This window comes from Haliotis asinina, chromosome 6, assembly GCF_037392515.1.
Source record: "Haliotis asinina isolate JCU_RB_2024 chromosome 6, JCU_Hal_asi_v2, whole genome shotgun sequence".
NCBI classification, from domain to species: domain Eukaryota; kingdom Metazoa; phylum Mollusca; class Gastropoda; order Lepetellida; family Haliotidae; genus Haliotis; species Haliotis asinina.
Genome location: NC_090285.1, coordinates 10,184,106 through 10,201,234, shown reverse-complemented (window position 1 = coordinate 10,201,234; position 17,129 = coordinate 10,184,106). Strand labels below are relative to the sequence as shown.

The window sequence follows — 17,129 nt, the reverse complement described above, 5'->3', positions numbered from 1 at the left end:
CCACACTGCTCCCAATATTCACAGAGTTAAGTAGACCATTCATGTTCATTAAGTGAGTGAAGCACTTGTAAAATATAGCAAGGACCACCCATCATTTCTTAATGCATATTCAGCAAGCATGTAGTTTTCTCTTCCATCCAGTACTTCACATTTTTGCTATATCATGTCAATCAACTGAGTTTTCTTAAAAAATTATTCCAGTAGATTTATCTGTTTCTGCAGGGGTGACTTACCGACCACGGCCAACCAGCTCCAATGGTGAGTACCCAGTTTGGCATGGATATTGTTAATGGTGCATAGGTTCGAGATGGACTTCTTCTTGAAGCAGTGTTTACTCAGGTATCCAGAATACGTGGAATTTATAAACATATTCAGAAATTCTATCAGAAATTCTAGAGTACTTGTATATATTTATGATTTCTGTCTTGTCAGAGCTATTATTTGTTGTGAACAATCTTTCACTTTCAAACCAATGATTGAAGGGAGCAACTTTCAAAACGGTTAGGACAGCATATCATGGCTAATAGATTTGAATTTGAACATAGGTAGACAAAAGCCTAGACTGCTTCAAGGATAAGGCCTTGCTTTGAATTTATACATGTATTGTGGCTATGTATACATATGTATGTGCCAGGAGGTTGTTGGAGGTTGGATTTCATTGTGAAGCTTTCTTCACAGTCATGCTTTGGAATATTTGTCTTCAATCTGCAGGATGTATTTTTGTGTGTATTTTATGCATGATTCAAGCCTGATACAACAACTGTCCATGTGTGTGTTGTAAATGGGAGTACAGAGTATAATGTTGTCATTGACATGTAACTCCGATGTTAGGAATAGATTTGATGTGTTATTGGATTGCAGCAGAACTTGTGTAACAGAAGCTTCATCAGTAAATTACTGATGTGGGTGTGTTATTAGCCGAAGTTATTACATCTTCCAGGAAAAAGTAATCTGGATGACCTACTCCACACCTGGGGACGTGGGGTAGTCTAGTGGTTAAAGTGTTTGCTCATTAAGAAGAACACCTGGGTTTGATTCCCACTATGTTATTGCTAGAAGATTGCTTATAGCAGCGAACACATTAAACACCACACCTTGATTAAATTTTAAAGCCCAGAAATAGTTTTCCTTGGGAATGAATTATTCTTTAGACTTGTACTCCATTTTGCCAAATGATTCTCATATTCCTTTGCTCAATTCACTTCTGAAACTTGTCAGTCAAGAAAGGTTTCTGTTGTTTCCTGTTAATACCAATATCTCATGAGTTGCCTTTCAAGCCAGATCTTTTTTTGTTTGTATTTCAAAGGTCATTTGTTCTATCAAGAGAAAAGTACTGCTATGAAGTCTCAGAATATCATACTTAATGTTCCAGAGTCTCTAAAGTTGTACAAGCTACAACAAACTGATAAAACATTCATATCTCAAAGGTAATTTTGCACCTCCCATGGAAACATTTTGATTGGTTAGAGTGAAATGGATGAGTCACAGAAACATTTCATGCAGTCTATTTTAATTTGCTGTCCTACAGTTTAGGCAAATATATGATATCATTGCACTTTAGTTATGAGATATTATGCCTTTGGTGATTCAAACTATACTGAACAGCAAAAGAAATGCAACTCTGGCTTTCTGTCAATTTTTTAAACAGAAGGCAAACATGTGAGCACTTACTTTTGTGAGGTTTAATTTTGTCCAAACTTACATTTCTTTTGGTGGTCAGTATATTTTGTTAATCATGATATATCAAATGGAATATTGCATATGCAGTAATATACCTATATTTACTTTAATAATGAATGATTCTAAGAATTTACATCTGCTGGAAAGAAGAGAACTGTTTTGTTTCTGTTTCAGCTGATTGGATTCAATGTACTGACCATCTCATCTATTTCAGTCAGAAATTAATGTTAATCATTAATGCTTGATGGTGTATTGTGTACAGGTTATCATAACCTGCCCTTGAAAATGACCTGTCCATTAGAGTCAACTGTTACAAGAGTTACCCACCCTGGCTTTGACAATTACCTGCCCTTGCAAGTTACACACTCTTGAGAGTTACCTCTCTTTGAAACTGACCATTCCTAAGAGTGCACACATATTTCACAGAAAAAAAAAAACCCTTCATAATGTTAAAGGTCTGTAGAAACAAAAAACAGAAGATTTTCTCTCTTCTTGCTCAGTATTTGTGATGTAAAATTTCATTGTGTAGCTTAATCATGGATATTAAACATCATGATGTATACCCCCCTGATATCCTAGCATCACATGATTCATGTATCGTACACATCTAGATACTGATGTATCTGTGGATGAAATATCAAATTCTCAATATTAACAGGTAGGTGTTGTATGACTTTGACTGAAAATGAGAATTATCAATATCATTACATATCTTCTGTCTTAAATTACAAATGTACATTTTGAGTGGTTTCTCCATAGACACATGCCATTATGAAATAGTGCCTCAGGCTATCATTTAGTGGATACTTCGATGGCTGACTGGGTTAGACAGCTGACTTCTTGTGCCGCCCTTGTGCTGGGAGTGTGAGTTAAAATCCCTGACCAGTCTCCTCCCCAGTACCTGTGGTAGAATTATGTGGTTTTTTTTAAGGGTAGGGTCTGTGTTCAGTGCCTATCTCCAAAACCACTGCACCCATCTTCGCCAATGTTGTATACATAATACCAATAAAACTATAAAACACCATGAACTTTCTCTGCAAAATTCATTTATCTTGCTTTCATACATAGAGATTTCGAAATTTAAGGAATCAAATGAATTGAAGGAATCCACTTTTTGAATTGGGAGAAGGGGGAGACACCTGTTTTTACATGTAATAACACTTTCTAGTTTTTACTTTTGCAAGAAAGTATAATCTCACACCATTGTTATCTTTGATTACTTTCTAGACAGCAGAAAATATTCAACACTGTACAAGTGTGGGTATTGTCATGTACTAAGGGATATCTTCTTAGCCAGGCATATTCAAGAACTCACGTTAACAACAAACCATTTTTATGATATAATACTCTGACCCCAGGCTAGCTATTCTCAAAACTTTCGTAGTCAGTGTGCTAGTCCAATTCTTAAATCAAAGTTAAGATGTATACTCAAAGTTAAGAAATCTTAGGGCCTTCAACGTTTCAAGAATAAGGTCCCAGAACTTGCAGTGCATGATATAACAATATGGCAGTACAGTATTTTATTACTATATGATGGAATGATTTTCAGCTCTTCCGGCTGGGTAACTATTCGCAGATGGGTGAACAGGTGCATATTTCACAGTTTCCTTTATCCAAGCAAAGACATTTATACGTCTTTGGTCAATGTCTACACTGCATTCTAAATGTGCTCCAAATCCTATAACCCTTCTAACAACTCCCCAAGATTAACATTCTTCATGAAAACCTTTGTGACAAGTGCCCTGTATTAAGCTTGGCATACAATTATCATTTATACCTCAACCAAATGTACAAAGAGCAAGCATCCTTGTGTTGTACTTTGATGTGTTGAACATATGATCGTCTTGAAGTAAACCTTTCTTCTTTTGAGGCAACTTCATTTAACTTTGGGTGTCAGATTTGTTGTTTTCAATGCCTTTTCTAGCACCAAACATTATGATAATTTATTCCATTCCTTTTGAAATGTTTCTTCTGTTGGATTTATTTCACTTTTCTCATTTGTGTTGATACTGGCAAGTGGTATGCTCACAAAATGGAATATCCCCTACAGTATATTTTGTGACGGGTCTGGATAACTGAAGCAGTTAAAGAAAAATATAGATTAAAAATAGTGTTGGACAGGTTACACATTTTACTTGTCTTTGTAATTTGCTTATCTTTTTTATTCTCAGTGCTAATCAGTAAATGTGTGCATAGTTATTTTTTGGTTTCATCGAATCTGACATAACGCGATATTTACATGGACCCTTTCAGCTTCAGTACAATGGTGTTTGACTGTTTGAAAGCACAAGCTTCTTGCTTGAATATCAGACCATTTCATTATTTCCAATAGCAGGCAAGTCTATTTCACACCCTCTCAATTCTAGTGAGTGTGGGGTGACAGGTTGATCTCAAGCTCCATCAATGGATTCGGTTGATCATTGTTTCTTTAGGGAGGCATGTCGTATCACATTGAGAGACGTATTCATATTCTGCCAAAGCAATTACAAATGAAGAAATGAGAAGGGGTTTTATTGATTCTGGGAGGTTTTCACTTTCCGCAGGCTCGGTGCTTAAGAACTGAAACCAAATATGGCAACTTCACAAAATGCGTTGGATTTTCATCAGGCATGGTTGTGGGAATTGTATCCATTGCAACAGCTCTTTGTAACTTGGAGTGAAATTTAACTGCTGTGTTATTTGCACTGGACTTGGTCGCTCAGGATTTTTGTGAGGGCTTCTAGCCTTAGTTATTCTTGTTCATTGCTCTGTTGCAGTCGACAGACAGGAACTGTCAATAGTGTTTCAATTTTGAAGTGTCCTCTCCACCTATAAAGCCAGTCTTTTAAGTTCTTGAACCAAGTTGTTTTCTCTTGGTGTTTGTACACGTATATGCTTGTGTATTTGTGATCAAAACAATTTGTAATTTATTCTTTTCAGATAAATTTATTTGAACTAGGCAAAGGTAGTCAAAATTAAGTTTGGGTATAGAGAGAATATGTAGTTGAATTATTTTATGCTTTGAAAATGAAAAAGTGACATTTGTGTTTAGATGTTATGATTAAAATAAAACCCAGATAGAAATCCCTGATATTTTCTAACAGAGAACTTTGTAAGGGGATCATACCTCAAGGTGATTAACATGATAAATACTAGTAAACACTAATGATAGTATGTTTGTTGCATGCAGCATTCAAGGGTTTATTTTTTGGTAAATCATGAATATCATTGCTTGCGTGAAGATTTGGGTTAAAGATGATCATCTGCATCAGATGTTTATCACAAAATAAGAGACAAAGAAAATTGGTGGTCAAGATTGCTCATTTGGCTGATTTGGCTGATACATGTCAATCACTGGATTGTCTGGTCCATTGTATTTATACACCACCATCATATAAAGTGAGTGAGTGAGCTTAGTTTTACGCCACACTCAGCAATATTCCAGCTATATTGGGTCAGACTGTAAATAATTGAGTCAGACATTCCAGTGATCAAAAGCATGAGCATCAATCTGCACACTGATGACATGTGTCAACCAAGTCAGTGACTCTGACCACCGGATCCCGCTAGTCACCTCTTATGACAAGCATAGTTGTCTTTTGTGGCGGCATGGGTTGCTGAAGACCTGTTCTACCTCGGACATGGACTTTTGCTTTTCTCAACATTAAATATAAAATAACAGAGAAAACAAACATATGTCACTAATTTGTAAGTTCCGTATTGTCTTGAGGTGAGTCATTGTTTTATGTCATCATTTCAACTTTGACATTTTCCTTTTCCATATAATCATGTCATAAGATTTTTTAAGAGATAATCATGGGTTTTAGTTGATAGTAAATGCCCTTTGATATTTATAATGACCAAGCTTGATTGGTATTAAGATCATAAAACCAATACCTTGTGAAAAATACGGAATAGCTTACAGAAAAAAATTGCTTTGTGCTCAAAGTAGAGTAAAAAAAACTTTTCTGAAGATCAAAGACGCTTCTTCTATTGTGTGGGTTAAAAAATACTTTTTGCAAAGTTCAGAATTCTTGTATTTAAAAAAAATAACAAGACTTTCTGTAAGTTCTTAGTGGAGTTTTATAAAATATCTGAGTGGAATACTTTAGTTATAACCCTTTTTTTGTTTTTTTGGAGTAAATTTTTCCTTTTCAAAAGTGACTGGCCATGAACACCACCTCAGTGAACTACAATTGTCAGATGCACAATTATCTCATACAAAAATGTAATGTCATACCTGTTTCCTTATGATGCAAAATTTCAGCCAAGGTAATAACAAGTACTGTTTTTGTTGTCTTTTGCTGTCACACACCAGGGATCAAACTTCTGACCATCGGTTGTCCAGGCAACAGGTAGTAACATGGTGAATATTTTCAGAATTTGGACCATCACTATTTTTATATTTCAGTGGAGTTTGGGTAATTGTTTTGAGGTACCAGAATTCTGTTGGTATTTGGATGGGTGGTAGGGTAGCCTAGTGGTTAAAGCATCTGCTTGTCACGCTACAGATTCAGGGTTGAATCCTTCGGGATACAATGTGTAAATCCCATTTCTGATGTTTCCAACAGTGATACTTCTGGTATGTTACTAAAAGCGGCGTAAAACTATCGTGTGTCATAGAAGTTGTATAATGCTAACACACCTAAAGAGCATTGTGGGCTTGCTTATATGATTTACAAATGTAATTTTTTTCTAATACCAGTGACACCAGGTGTCCATAAAAATCAGTGTTAATAATTAAGCGTGAGGATGAAAATTAACACCCTTCTCCTCTCCACCTTTCATCCAAAGTTCTTTAAACTTTCGAACTTTTGGCAATATTTAAGTATGAGAATCAAAACTTGTTAAAAGTTATAAACTTTAAACTTTATATAAAAGAGCTTTTCGTATAATAGTTACTTCTTTGACATTTACAGACACGAGTTTGGATAAATGGCATTTCAACATCAAATGTCAATATACATTTCTGTAACCATAGCTGGCAGACATGATAACATGTTGCAATATGTGAGGCATTTGTGATACTGATAAATGTTACTCAATCTGCACTGCTGTGAAATGTCAGACTAGTCACGATTTTGAACTTTATTTCAACTTTACGTCACATATTCAACTTTTCAAGGTACTATGACTCAGTCAGGGCTGAGGTAGTTTATTAAACTCCATAAATTAGGATAAGTGTTTATAAAACTGGATTTTAATATTTGCTTAATATGCTGAGCTTCAGATTTAAATTTTGTTGATATTTTTAGTGTGTGTTTCACACTTGTTCAACATAGTTGGGTAGTCTAGTGGATAAAGTGTTCCCTCGTCACGCTGAAGACCCGGGTTCAATTTCCCACCTGGGTACAAGGTGTGGAGCCCATTTCTGGTGTTGCCTGACAGCAAAACTACCCTCACTTACTCACTCCAACATAGACAAACATGAATACATGGCATGATTTATACACTCCCCAGGGTGTTGAGATTGATAATACAATGTGATTCTGTGACAGACATCCAATGATCGAGGGAAACAAATGCCATCGCCTTGAGCAAGCAATAGTTGCATGTGAGCTATATAAATGGTCAATAATAATTTCTGGAAAACAACTTCTTTTTATTCTTTGTACACCATTCTAATTCTTGCTCCTTCATCAAGTGAATTAAGAAAAGTTTATATCTATTAAACGTATGGTAATGTAGTGATGTTATTAGGAAATGTTTGTTTTCTATAAAAGTCATCAAATATTATTTTGCTTTTTACTGTGGTTCTATCAAATTCTAATTGCTCAGATCAATGCTCATTTTGTTGATCACTTGTTTGTTTGGCCCTAGCTTGATTATTTACATATAGCTGGTATGTTGATGAGTACATTGTTAAACAACACACAAACAAACATTTGTTTCAAATCAATTAGAAATCTGAACCAGAAGTCATAGAATTCCTCTTCAAAGCTTTATGGTAAGAAAACCTTCTGTTATTTTCAAGTAATCTAGAAATAAAATGTTTTCAACAATTATCTATCCTGCCGAACATTAAGATTGAGTATCAGATTAAATACTTTCATAGCCTGAGAACTGGAGTTGCACACAAGAGTGAAATTCTATCACATGCACATTTAGCTCGCAATAACATTTGCTTTGCCTAAGATTGCAAATGTCAAAGCAACATGCACAAGGCATGACTCACTAATGCAATCCTTTCATGGCAAAAGAACCTGAAGATTAGCTGATGAATCAAATACAGGTGCAGTCAGGATCGTCTTGACAGTTGGCGAAACATGTTTAAGCAGTTCCAACTCACCTTTCAAGAGAGTTTAAATCAAGTATATGTTCTTGGAACGGTAGTTCATATGTGAACAGTTACTCTGAAAGAAAGTTTGGAATCATCATGACTGACATTTGCAGAGACGGCAATTTTCGTTGCTTATTACCAAAATGGCAATGAAAACAAGGAAACATGAAACTGATGATCTTAGGAAATGGCAAAAACCTTAATACATCAGTAAGCCTGAGATTATAGTACAGAGCATTTGCCTTTCATGACATTTTACCGTCCTCGTCAAACAGGTGTTTATTTCCATTGTAGATGGAAGTCATACTTCATGTCTGTTACCCGAGTCTCAATTTCCCCAAAACCTAGGGGCAAGTTTCCTGGGGGTAGATTTGGCCTCGAGAGAAAGTTTGGCCTGTTAAATCAGGTTCATTCCCCATGTAGGTTCATTGTGTGAAGCCCATTTCTGTCGCTGAAGTATTGAAAGCAGCACAAAAACATTCCCTCTCATGATCATGTTGGACATTTATTTCCTTCAGACATTGGAGACATAGATCACAGATAATTCTCCACATTCTGACATTAAGGTATGATAATGAACAAGATGTAATTTCTATAAATTCACATAAATGATTTTTTTTTTAATTAATACAACCCATCAAAAGTTTAGACTCACAAGTGTAAATGTAGCCTCTTACTTCAGTCAAATGTTATAAACAAAATTTTGAAAAATATTCTGCACTGTTGAAAGGTACTGTTTACAGTAGTGATGTTTTGAAAAACAATTTTGTAATGTTGAAATATTATTGTCAACAGTTCAGTATATCATGAAACTGAGTGAATTTTGGTGAATTCTGAACAAAACTTTACACCAATATGCACCTGTGCACATGCATGATATTTGCACATGCTTTTCAGCAATTTGATGCACAATCCTCATGCAATCCATTGGCATAAGGTTTGCAATTGGTTCCCTCAACTTAGTGGAGATGTTTGTCTTCAGTGTAACTATATACAGTGGAATCACTTCTGGACTCTGGACACTTCAGTGAAATCTGGTTTTCTCCTCAATTTTGACTACTCTCTCAGCCTTGGCAATCTTGTTCTTAATTTACCATTAAAGCTTGCTTTATAATCCAGACTTCTCAGTTACGGATTATGGACTAAAATAAGAGTCCCAACAATCAATTTGCTGTGACAACAATGTTTTGTAATCCGGACTTAGCTGACTGAAATAACAAGCTGTTGAATTAACATCTCTGTTGCTAGTGTTTGGGTCCTAATTGTGGCCAACTCAGATCACAAGATTACTGACTGTTACCATCTTAAATGTAAAATGGAAGTGTGGTCTAAGTATTTTACTGACCCCTAACTTGGGAACCTTAATCTGTCTCATGGTCTCTGAACCACATTATTTTGCCTAATGCCAAGCCTTCTTTACACTGCTAAAGCCTTAAATGAAGCAAGTCTAGATTTTGTTAGGTTCAGGTTCTGAATCTCAGGTCTCCCTGGGGCTCCTTTTCCTTGACAAATGGGTTTGTTTGTTACTATCAAACTTATAGTAGTATAGGGAATGATAGTCCGAAAACACTTTTCAAAAACCCCTCTAAAAAGCCTCATTTACTAAATGAGGCTTTGGTGGGACTATTAGCTCTTGCTATTATTGCCCCTACTACAAAGCCACGCCATCACGTTTACCGTGACTTGGCAGGCGGTAACACTGTGCCGTACGGTACGATCAATAATTCTTCTCTTACAAACCCCCTACCCGGCCCACCCCTCAAGTAGTACAAGTTAGGTTCGTCGGCTTTCATATCCACTTTATCTATGTTGTAAGTTTTGACTGACCATATAGGATCGGTGGCTCGCTTACGGCTATGTTATGTTTATATCGATGAAACAGTTTAACGTGAACCGCCTACGATCTCTTTGGTGTTCATAATAAAGGCTTGCTGGGCTTTTTGTATTCCCTGTGCTATGTACTTTTTTTTCTCATCCTCGCTGATAGCAGACTTACGAGATTTGGATCGAATATCTTGTTTCATTCCGTTATATTTTTTGAGTTCAGAGAGGATTGAACTAAACTCCTCTTCTGAGATCTTACTGTCAGAGAGTGCCGTGGAAATTCGCTCACTCACTGTGTTCAGCTTTGCTTCGGCCAGAACCCTGATCTCGTCGTGTTTCAATGCCTTACGATTAAGTCTGCGTGATACTAACTTAAGAGCCAACCCTACCAACCCTGTCACCCCAGCCGTTATTTCAATACCTAGCACTATAGGTGCAGCCACGATGGTGGTTAACAACCCAACGCCTGCCGCCCCTAGTCCCATGCTGGTTGCCATAAGGGTAGTGTCAGCCCCATCCACGATATTGAAAGCTCTATTGTACTTTTTACATAGTGCTTTCCGCGTGTCACGGTCTTGTTCTAGTTGACGTTTTACATCACATAACTGCCTCAAGCGGAACCCATCTACGGTTTCCAGCGTCTTCGCTACTTCCTCTACGACTGGGTACAGACCCATCCTATAATATATATTTTGAAAGATATTTTAATTGGGGTTCAGTTAAAAATCTATCAATGTATTTGAAGCCTATAAGTTCTAGATTAGTAGTCAGGGCAATAGGTGAGAGGCTAATAAAATATCCTATTCTAATAAAAACCCCACTGAGGCTTATTAAGTGGTTTATAGGACCCGTGGTATCCTGTTGTATAACAATACGACAATAATCGTTTGTGTAATCCCAGCGTATTGACACCCCGGGTAAAATTTGGTGTACTATTGGGGGGTCTCCATCGAATGAATCCGTAAAGAAGACTTCTATGATGAGTGTGAAAGGGGGGGTTATTATTTCAGGATTACTAAATGTTAATTTATTTTCGAAGAAAGTTGATAATAACCCTTTTTTGTTGTAACCAGCAGATTGTCTGAGTGCTAATCCCCTCTCCGAAATGAAATCCCCGGCCCAGATACCGTTGTTCCTAATCTTAGTGATCCAATTATTTTCGTCTATTATGATATAAGGTGAGGTGAGTGTTAAGTTGATCAGCCATTTAGGTTTTTTAAAATCTGGTAACGGCACCGGTCTGTACACGTTGTCTTTGAAGTGCAGGATGTATAATTCATCTTCCAGACCAGGCTGATCGAATCCCTCCGTATCTCCCAGGTCGTTAAGTGTAGTGTTGGGATGATGACTGGTCATTATTATACTATTATGATATAATTTCCAACTGGTTTTCTGATAATAATTCAGGGGTTAACTTTATACCCATGAAGTGTATGTTGTCAGGCAGGAAGATATTGATTAGTGATATCTTGTTTTCTACGATCACGTTGACCCCCTGCAGACTGGTCTTGGAGTCGACACCCACCCGCACGTAAACGTTGCAAACTTGATACTGGTGTCGTTTCACCCACCCGAGTTTGATCCCCTTCACGATCTCGACATCATTCACCGATGGTTCCCCTAGGTAGACTTTGATGAATAGTGTTGAGTTTGCCGGTAGACTCTCTAGTATCTTGACCACGCCTTCGAATTCAGACACCAACTGCAATTTCACGTTTTGTATGGCTGGTTTACTCGATAGCATGTGGGCTGCTATAGTGTTGACTGGGCTGACGACTATGCTACGTCTCTGAGTTGGGACATAAGCCACGAGCAGGGTTCCATTGTTCACGACTTTGTTTAGGTGGTTGTCTTTGTTATCCGTGAACACGTAAGGGGAGACGAGTCTAATATTGAGAAACCATTTGTTATCGGGTAACAACACCCACTTGTCATCTTCGGTGAAGACGAGCATATATGGTTTGTTTTTGACGACGGTAGTGCTCTCAACATCGTCTAAGTCGAACAGTTTACCTCCGAATGATGGGTATATTCTCCAGTTGTCATCACCGGTGTTGACGAGGGTGTACTTAGTGTTGGCTGTTGCTCCTGTGGTATCTATTATATCACTTAGGGCTCCACCGGAGGAGACTTCAACGCGTTTGTAAATGTTGTTTTTCAGTTGCAAGGCGTACGTTTTACCATCTACTCCGGGAGCGTCGAAACCGCGTGTGTCTCCGAGGTCGGAGATCCCGATATTGACGCATTTTTTCACTCCGGGTCCTTGTGCGCTGGTCATGTTACGTGAAGCGTTAAGCTGAGGTATCCTATATTTACAGGATTATGATTTATATCTAACACCGATATTGTCAGTTCAGGTATGTTGCCCTGGGTTAATCTCTTATACTGCCGTGGTGAAAACGACTCGGTTCTACCGTCGTTGAATTTTTCAGTTTTCACCGGCACTGCTCTCAATATAGTGGAAGGGTGACCTCCTTGAATGTTATACGTTGTGCTCACCTGACCGAGATGAATGTACAGCTCTCGGTACGGTACTAGGTCGGGTAACTTCGTGCCTGTGACGGTTGTTGTTGGTTTTATCTCGTCAGGAGACATACCGAGTATCCTCGCTAATGGTCGGCCTAGCCTCAAGGAGGTTCTTCCGTTGTTGATTAACACCACTGTGCCGTTTGAGTCGTTCATCTTGAGTTCGGCTCCCAGGGGTTTGAAGACCTCGTCGTTTAGCGAGCACACGCTGTAGTAACCGTCAGTTATCTGACTGCGAGTTCCACTGACGAACAGCTTATTGTTGCTGATATTAATGTTAGTCCATTGCGGTAGGTAGGTGATATCGCAGAGTGCGACTTCGAGTTGACCTGACGTGTTATCGATCGCGTGCGTCAGCTGAACGGCCTCACCGCTCGTTATTCCTGGAAGTGTTATGTACATATTATATTATATAATTTATATATTATAATATGGATTTAGCACACTTGAAAATCGTGGTGAATGCAGATGGTACGGGGTTTAAAACAACCTTTATTGATATCTTTGAAAAGTATGTCGTGTCCGTTAATAACGCGCAGGCGGTGGTAAACTGGAATCAAAACCCAATGCAGTTTTGGCAGAACCAACTCAACTTTGCTGTGTGGTGTGCGACGACGGGGTCGGGTGTGAAACCAGACTACGGTATAGACGAACTGAGTAAGGCGGTTATTTTGTTTCATATTTATTATCAAACGAGACGAATATTGAAGGAAATAAGTGCTCCTCTTCCCCAAGATAAAGCGTGGAGTATGACGAATAACCCCTATGATAGACGCGCTTATGAACGTGTTTGTGGGGAGTTTGAGATTCCAACGAATAAAGACTTTCGCCTTCCTGGTGTGAACCATGGTCTCGGTATAGTTCTCGTGTACTTCTACAGGTCCGGAAAATATTATGCCGGTTCTAAAGATGGTTCATACAACCCAAACCGGCATACATTTACAGGCCCCACAACGAATGAAAAGATCCATGTCAGCTGTATAAAGCAAACCAGTCCTGATGCAGCCACAGCCTGGACTAAAATGATCTCAAAAACATCGAAAGGATTCACTCGTGCTGGTACAATACGCTTGAACGACTCGATTCGAACGTACGTGTGGGCGCTGTTGGGTGCGCAGTCGATGACGCGTTCTAACATCCTCGGTAAGGGAACTGCTTACGACGCTCAGACACAATTCGTTTCCAACGTTGAGGATGCTATCAATTCTCCAGTTGATCTCCCGAGGGCCATCGACCGTTACCAAAACGTGTTAGAATACGCCAGATCGAAAGTCAATTACGTGTTCGGTGTGGGGTTGTACATGGCTCCGAGTGATATGCAACTGAGAATAAAAAAAGTGGTGGGTTATAACAACAAAATAGTCATAGCCACGGCGGACCAAAAGTTGGGTATCAACCCCGATATTAACACCCCACATATCCCACACACCCAACCACGTGAAAAGGGTATAGTTGCGCCACCCCCGGAGCCTAAAGTTCAACCAACACCACAGGAGGTGGCCCCTCATATGCAGGCCTCCTATCAGCAGCATATTGATAATAAAACAGCCCTAGTGGTTGGTGGGGTAACTTTGGGGCTTATTTGGTTAAAGATTTCTTAGCCGCTACGTACACCAGACCCGCCACGGCGACGATGGCTGCCCACAGGTTTTGACTGAGCCACATGGCAGTTTTAGACAGAGCGCTCAACAACCACGAGACGATGCTACCCAGGATGCCGGGAAGGGCTTCGGCGGCTTTACCAGCTAGTTTAGCTAGACCTTCCCCGAGTTTTTTAATCCAGTCTTTAACACCACCACCGCCACTTGGAGTTCCGCCGCCTCCTGTAGACCCAACAGGGGCACCCCCCACCAGTGACACCACCAAGGTTGATATGATGAAACCCAATGCAGTCAGAATGCTGGCGATGGTGATCCCTTGCTCCCGGAACAATATCCGAATCCTGTTGGCTAAAGTTGTATCTTCGTTCAGTATTCTATCGATTGTTTCCCGAATGCGACTGATCTGGGATCGAAGATGTTCACGATTCGAGGAAGCGGCTTCCAATCGTGTACGTCTCTCGTCTTCTAAATCGCGTAGTCGTTCATTGATACGACGCTTCATATCATCGTCGTCAGTTTCGGTGAGTTTGGTTTTTTCCCTAGCGATGTGCTCGTCGATTTCGTTCAGTTTCCCCATGTTGTTCACGAGTTCTCCACGCACGCGTTTCACGGCTTCGTCTAAGCCGCGCAGTTCCCTTACCGGAAAGTCAAATCCCGGTAACGGTTTGTCCCAGTAGGTGCTCAACAGTTTTTCTATGCTGTCCGAGGCTTCTGTAGCACGCTCTGGCGTCATTTCATCTATAGTGGTGAGGTGGGATCTGGTAGCTTGCAGATCTTCTTTAACGGTCTTAGGTATTGCACCACCGTAATCAGGCATGTTTAGATGTTCACGGATAAATTCAGCACCACCATTGCGGCTGGCTAGAGTTGACAAGGCCAGTGGTTTTTTATTGATCTTGTTAAAGAGGTCAACCCCTGGGGCAGACTTAAGACGTAGAACACCCTTTGTATCAACAAAAAAATTCTTATGGTATATACCCTGTGGTTCAACGTAGTTTTTATCTCTTCTTAAACTTTCGTAATAATCATTTACCGTTGTTTCCAAGAGTTCTTGGCTCAATGGTGAACTAGTAAATGAGGTCTCCTGCTCATCAGATGCCTGGGCACTAGCGCCCCGCATATCATCCATAGGTATGTCTTCATCCATTAGTATTTAAATATATTTTATTTATATATAACAATGTACGGTAGAAAATTAGATCCTTTCAGAAGATTGAGAGAGCCATTAGGTGCCAGAGCCGTGCGACAGTCGGTGACTATCACCAACAATCCCAGCAAGATAGACCAGAACCAAACTCTGCTGGTTAGATTTCCAAACCTTGGTGAGAATGACCTCATTGTACCAGGCACTGTTCGACTGGCGTTCAATATCACGTTGACCTCCGACAACGACAAACGCGAGCTAGTGCGGAACGTGGGTCGAGCTATCATCAAGAAAACGACCGTCAAGATCAGCGGTAACGAGGTACTGAGCATCGACGACAGCGACGTGTTTCACTGCTACAAGGATCTCTGGAAAAGCGAGAGAGAACGAGTCAATGATGTGTACCAGGGTATCAGCAAATCAACCCGGGCGCGCATAGGATACGTCTTCACGCAAGACCAGCAAGACAAGCTATCGGACGGTGAAAAGGCCATCGCTCTAGCATACGGGAATCGATTCTGCGTGCCGCTCGACTTCGAGTTGCTCACGGGACACGCGCCGTTTTACCAGGCCGCGCTGGGTGATAGGCTCGAATACGAGCTCACGTTTAACGACTATAGCAAAGTAGTGTGTACACCGAACGGTGATGAGGCCAGTTATGCCATAGACAACATCTCTCTGGAGTTCGACATGGTCACTAGCCCGGAGCTGGCAAGGCAGGTTCGAAGTCAGTACTCTGGGAAGATGGCCATCCTGTACGATCGCGTACTGAGGCATAGATCAGTCGTGCGAGACAAGAGCGACACTGTGTGGAATATCAACCTGAATGTGCCGGCGAGATCGATGAAAGGTATCTTGGTCGTCCCCGTGGAGGATTACGATCCATTCCGGAGGGACAGCGAGAAGTTTTTCAACCCCGAGATTGAAAAGGTGGAAGTTACCATCGAGGGCGTGCCCAACCAGCTGTTCAGTCATGGTATGAGGCCACACCAGCAGTGGGATGAGATAAAAAAGCTACCAGTGGGGGATTACATAACAAAGGACCTGGACCTCGGCTCCGTGCAGATCGGTGAATACCTGACCACCAAGTACGCCCTATGGTTGGACATGCGATCCACGGATGATGATAAACTGCACGGTAGCGGGCGTCGTATAGATAACGGCAGCGAAGGGATAACCATCCAGATTAATAAGAAGGCTCAAACCGCTGGTAAGTTGAAATTATATCTGTACGTTATTATGGACGCGCAACTTAATATAGACAATGGGAGATTCGTGCAAGCCATCTACTGATGGGGGAGACCCCCTGGGGTTACCCACTGACCCACACTGCGCTATCATATGCGGGCAGACTGGCTGTGGGAAGACCGTTTTCGTGTTGGATATGTTGGAGGGTTACTACAAGGATGTGTTTGATAACATCGTTATCATATGCCCTACTCTGAGCATGAATAAAACGTACGCGCGACCTTGGGTGATGACGGACCCGGACGTACACAAAATCGACCCTGGAACACGCCTGCAGGACTGGTTGAAAGCTCTTCACGAGAAATTTAAAGGGGAACCGACGCTGTTTATACTGGACGACTGCAGCGCTAATCGCGAGATAACAAAAAAGAGAGACATGCTATCGTACCTGGCCTTCTCCGGCCGGCATGCAAATCACAGCGTCTGGGTGCTAACGCAGAAGTTCAACTCGGTGTTGAAAGACCTCAGGGAGCAGACGCGATGGGTGGCCTTATTTCACTGCAAGGACAGGGATTCGTTTGAGGAGTGTTTGAGAGAGAACGATGTGATGAGTAAATTAGAACGGGAACGGGTGAAGAAACAGCTCGCTGAAACTAAACACGCTAAGCTCGTACTAAAAACCGACCAACCAGTAGCATATATAGTATACTAAAGCTAAGCAAAGCTAAGCAAAGCTAAGCAAATGCTAAGCATAGCTATGATATTTGAAGTATTTGTCGTGTGCAACTTAACTTTCATTTCTCTGTGTTTTGCCTGTATCGGGTATTATATAGTTAAAACTAAATCTTACTTGTTATATTATAAGATGGAGTGTGAGGAATTGCTCGAACAATTGTCTGTGGAGGGT

General features: G+C 40.3%; 1 protein-coding gene across 3 annotated transcripts in view; it reads left to right on the top strand.

The window, feature by feature from the left end:
* The window catches only part of LOC137286985 (suppressor of lurcher protein 1-like), a 563,849-nt gene that overhangs the window by 459,809 nt on the left and 86,911 nt on the right, over positions 1-17,129 (top strand). For 2 of the 3 annotated variants that reach the window (XM_067819057.1, XM_067819055.1), the window contains one exon: positions 205-258. In XM_067819057.1, the coding sequence (XP_067675158.1) occupies positions 205-258 (54 nt within the window). The remainder of the gene's footprint in view (positions 1-204; positions 259-17,129) is intronic. The other variant, XM_067819056.1, reaches the window with a different exon arrangement.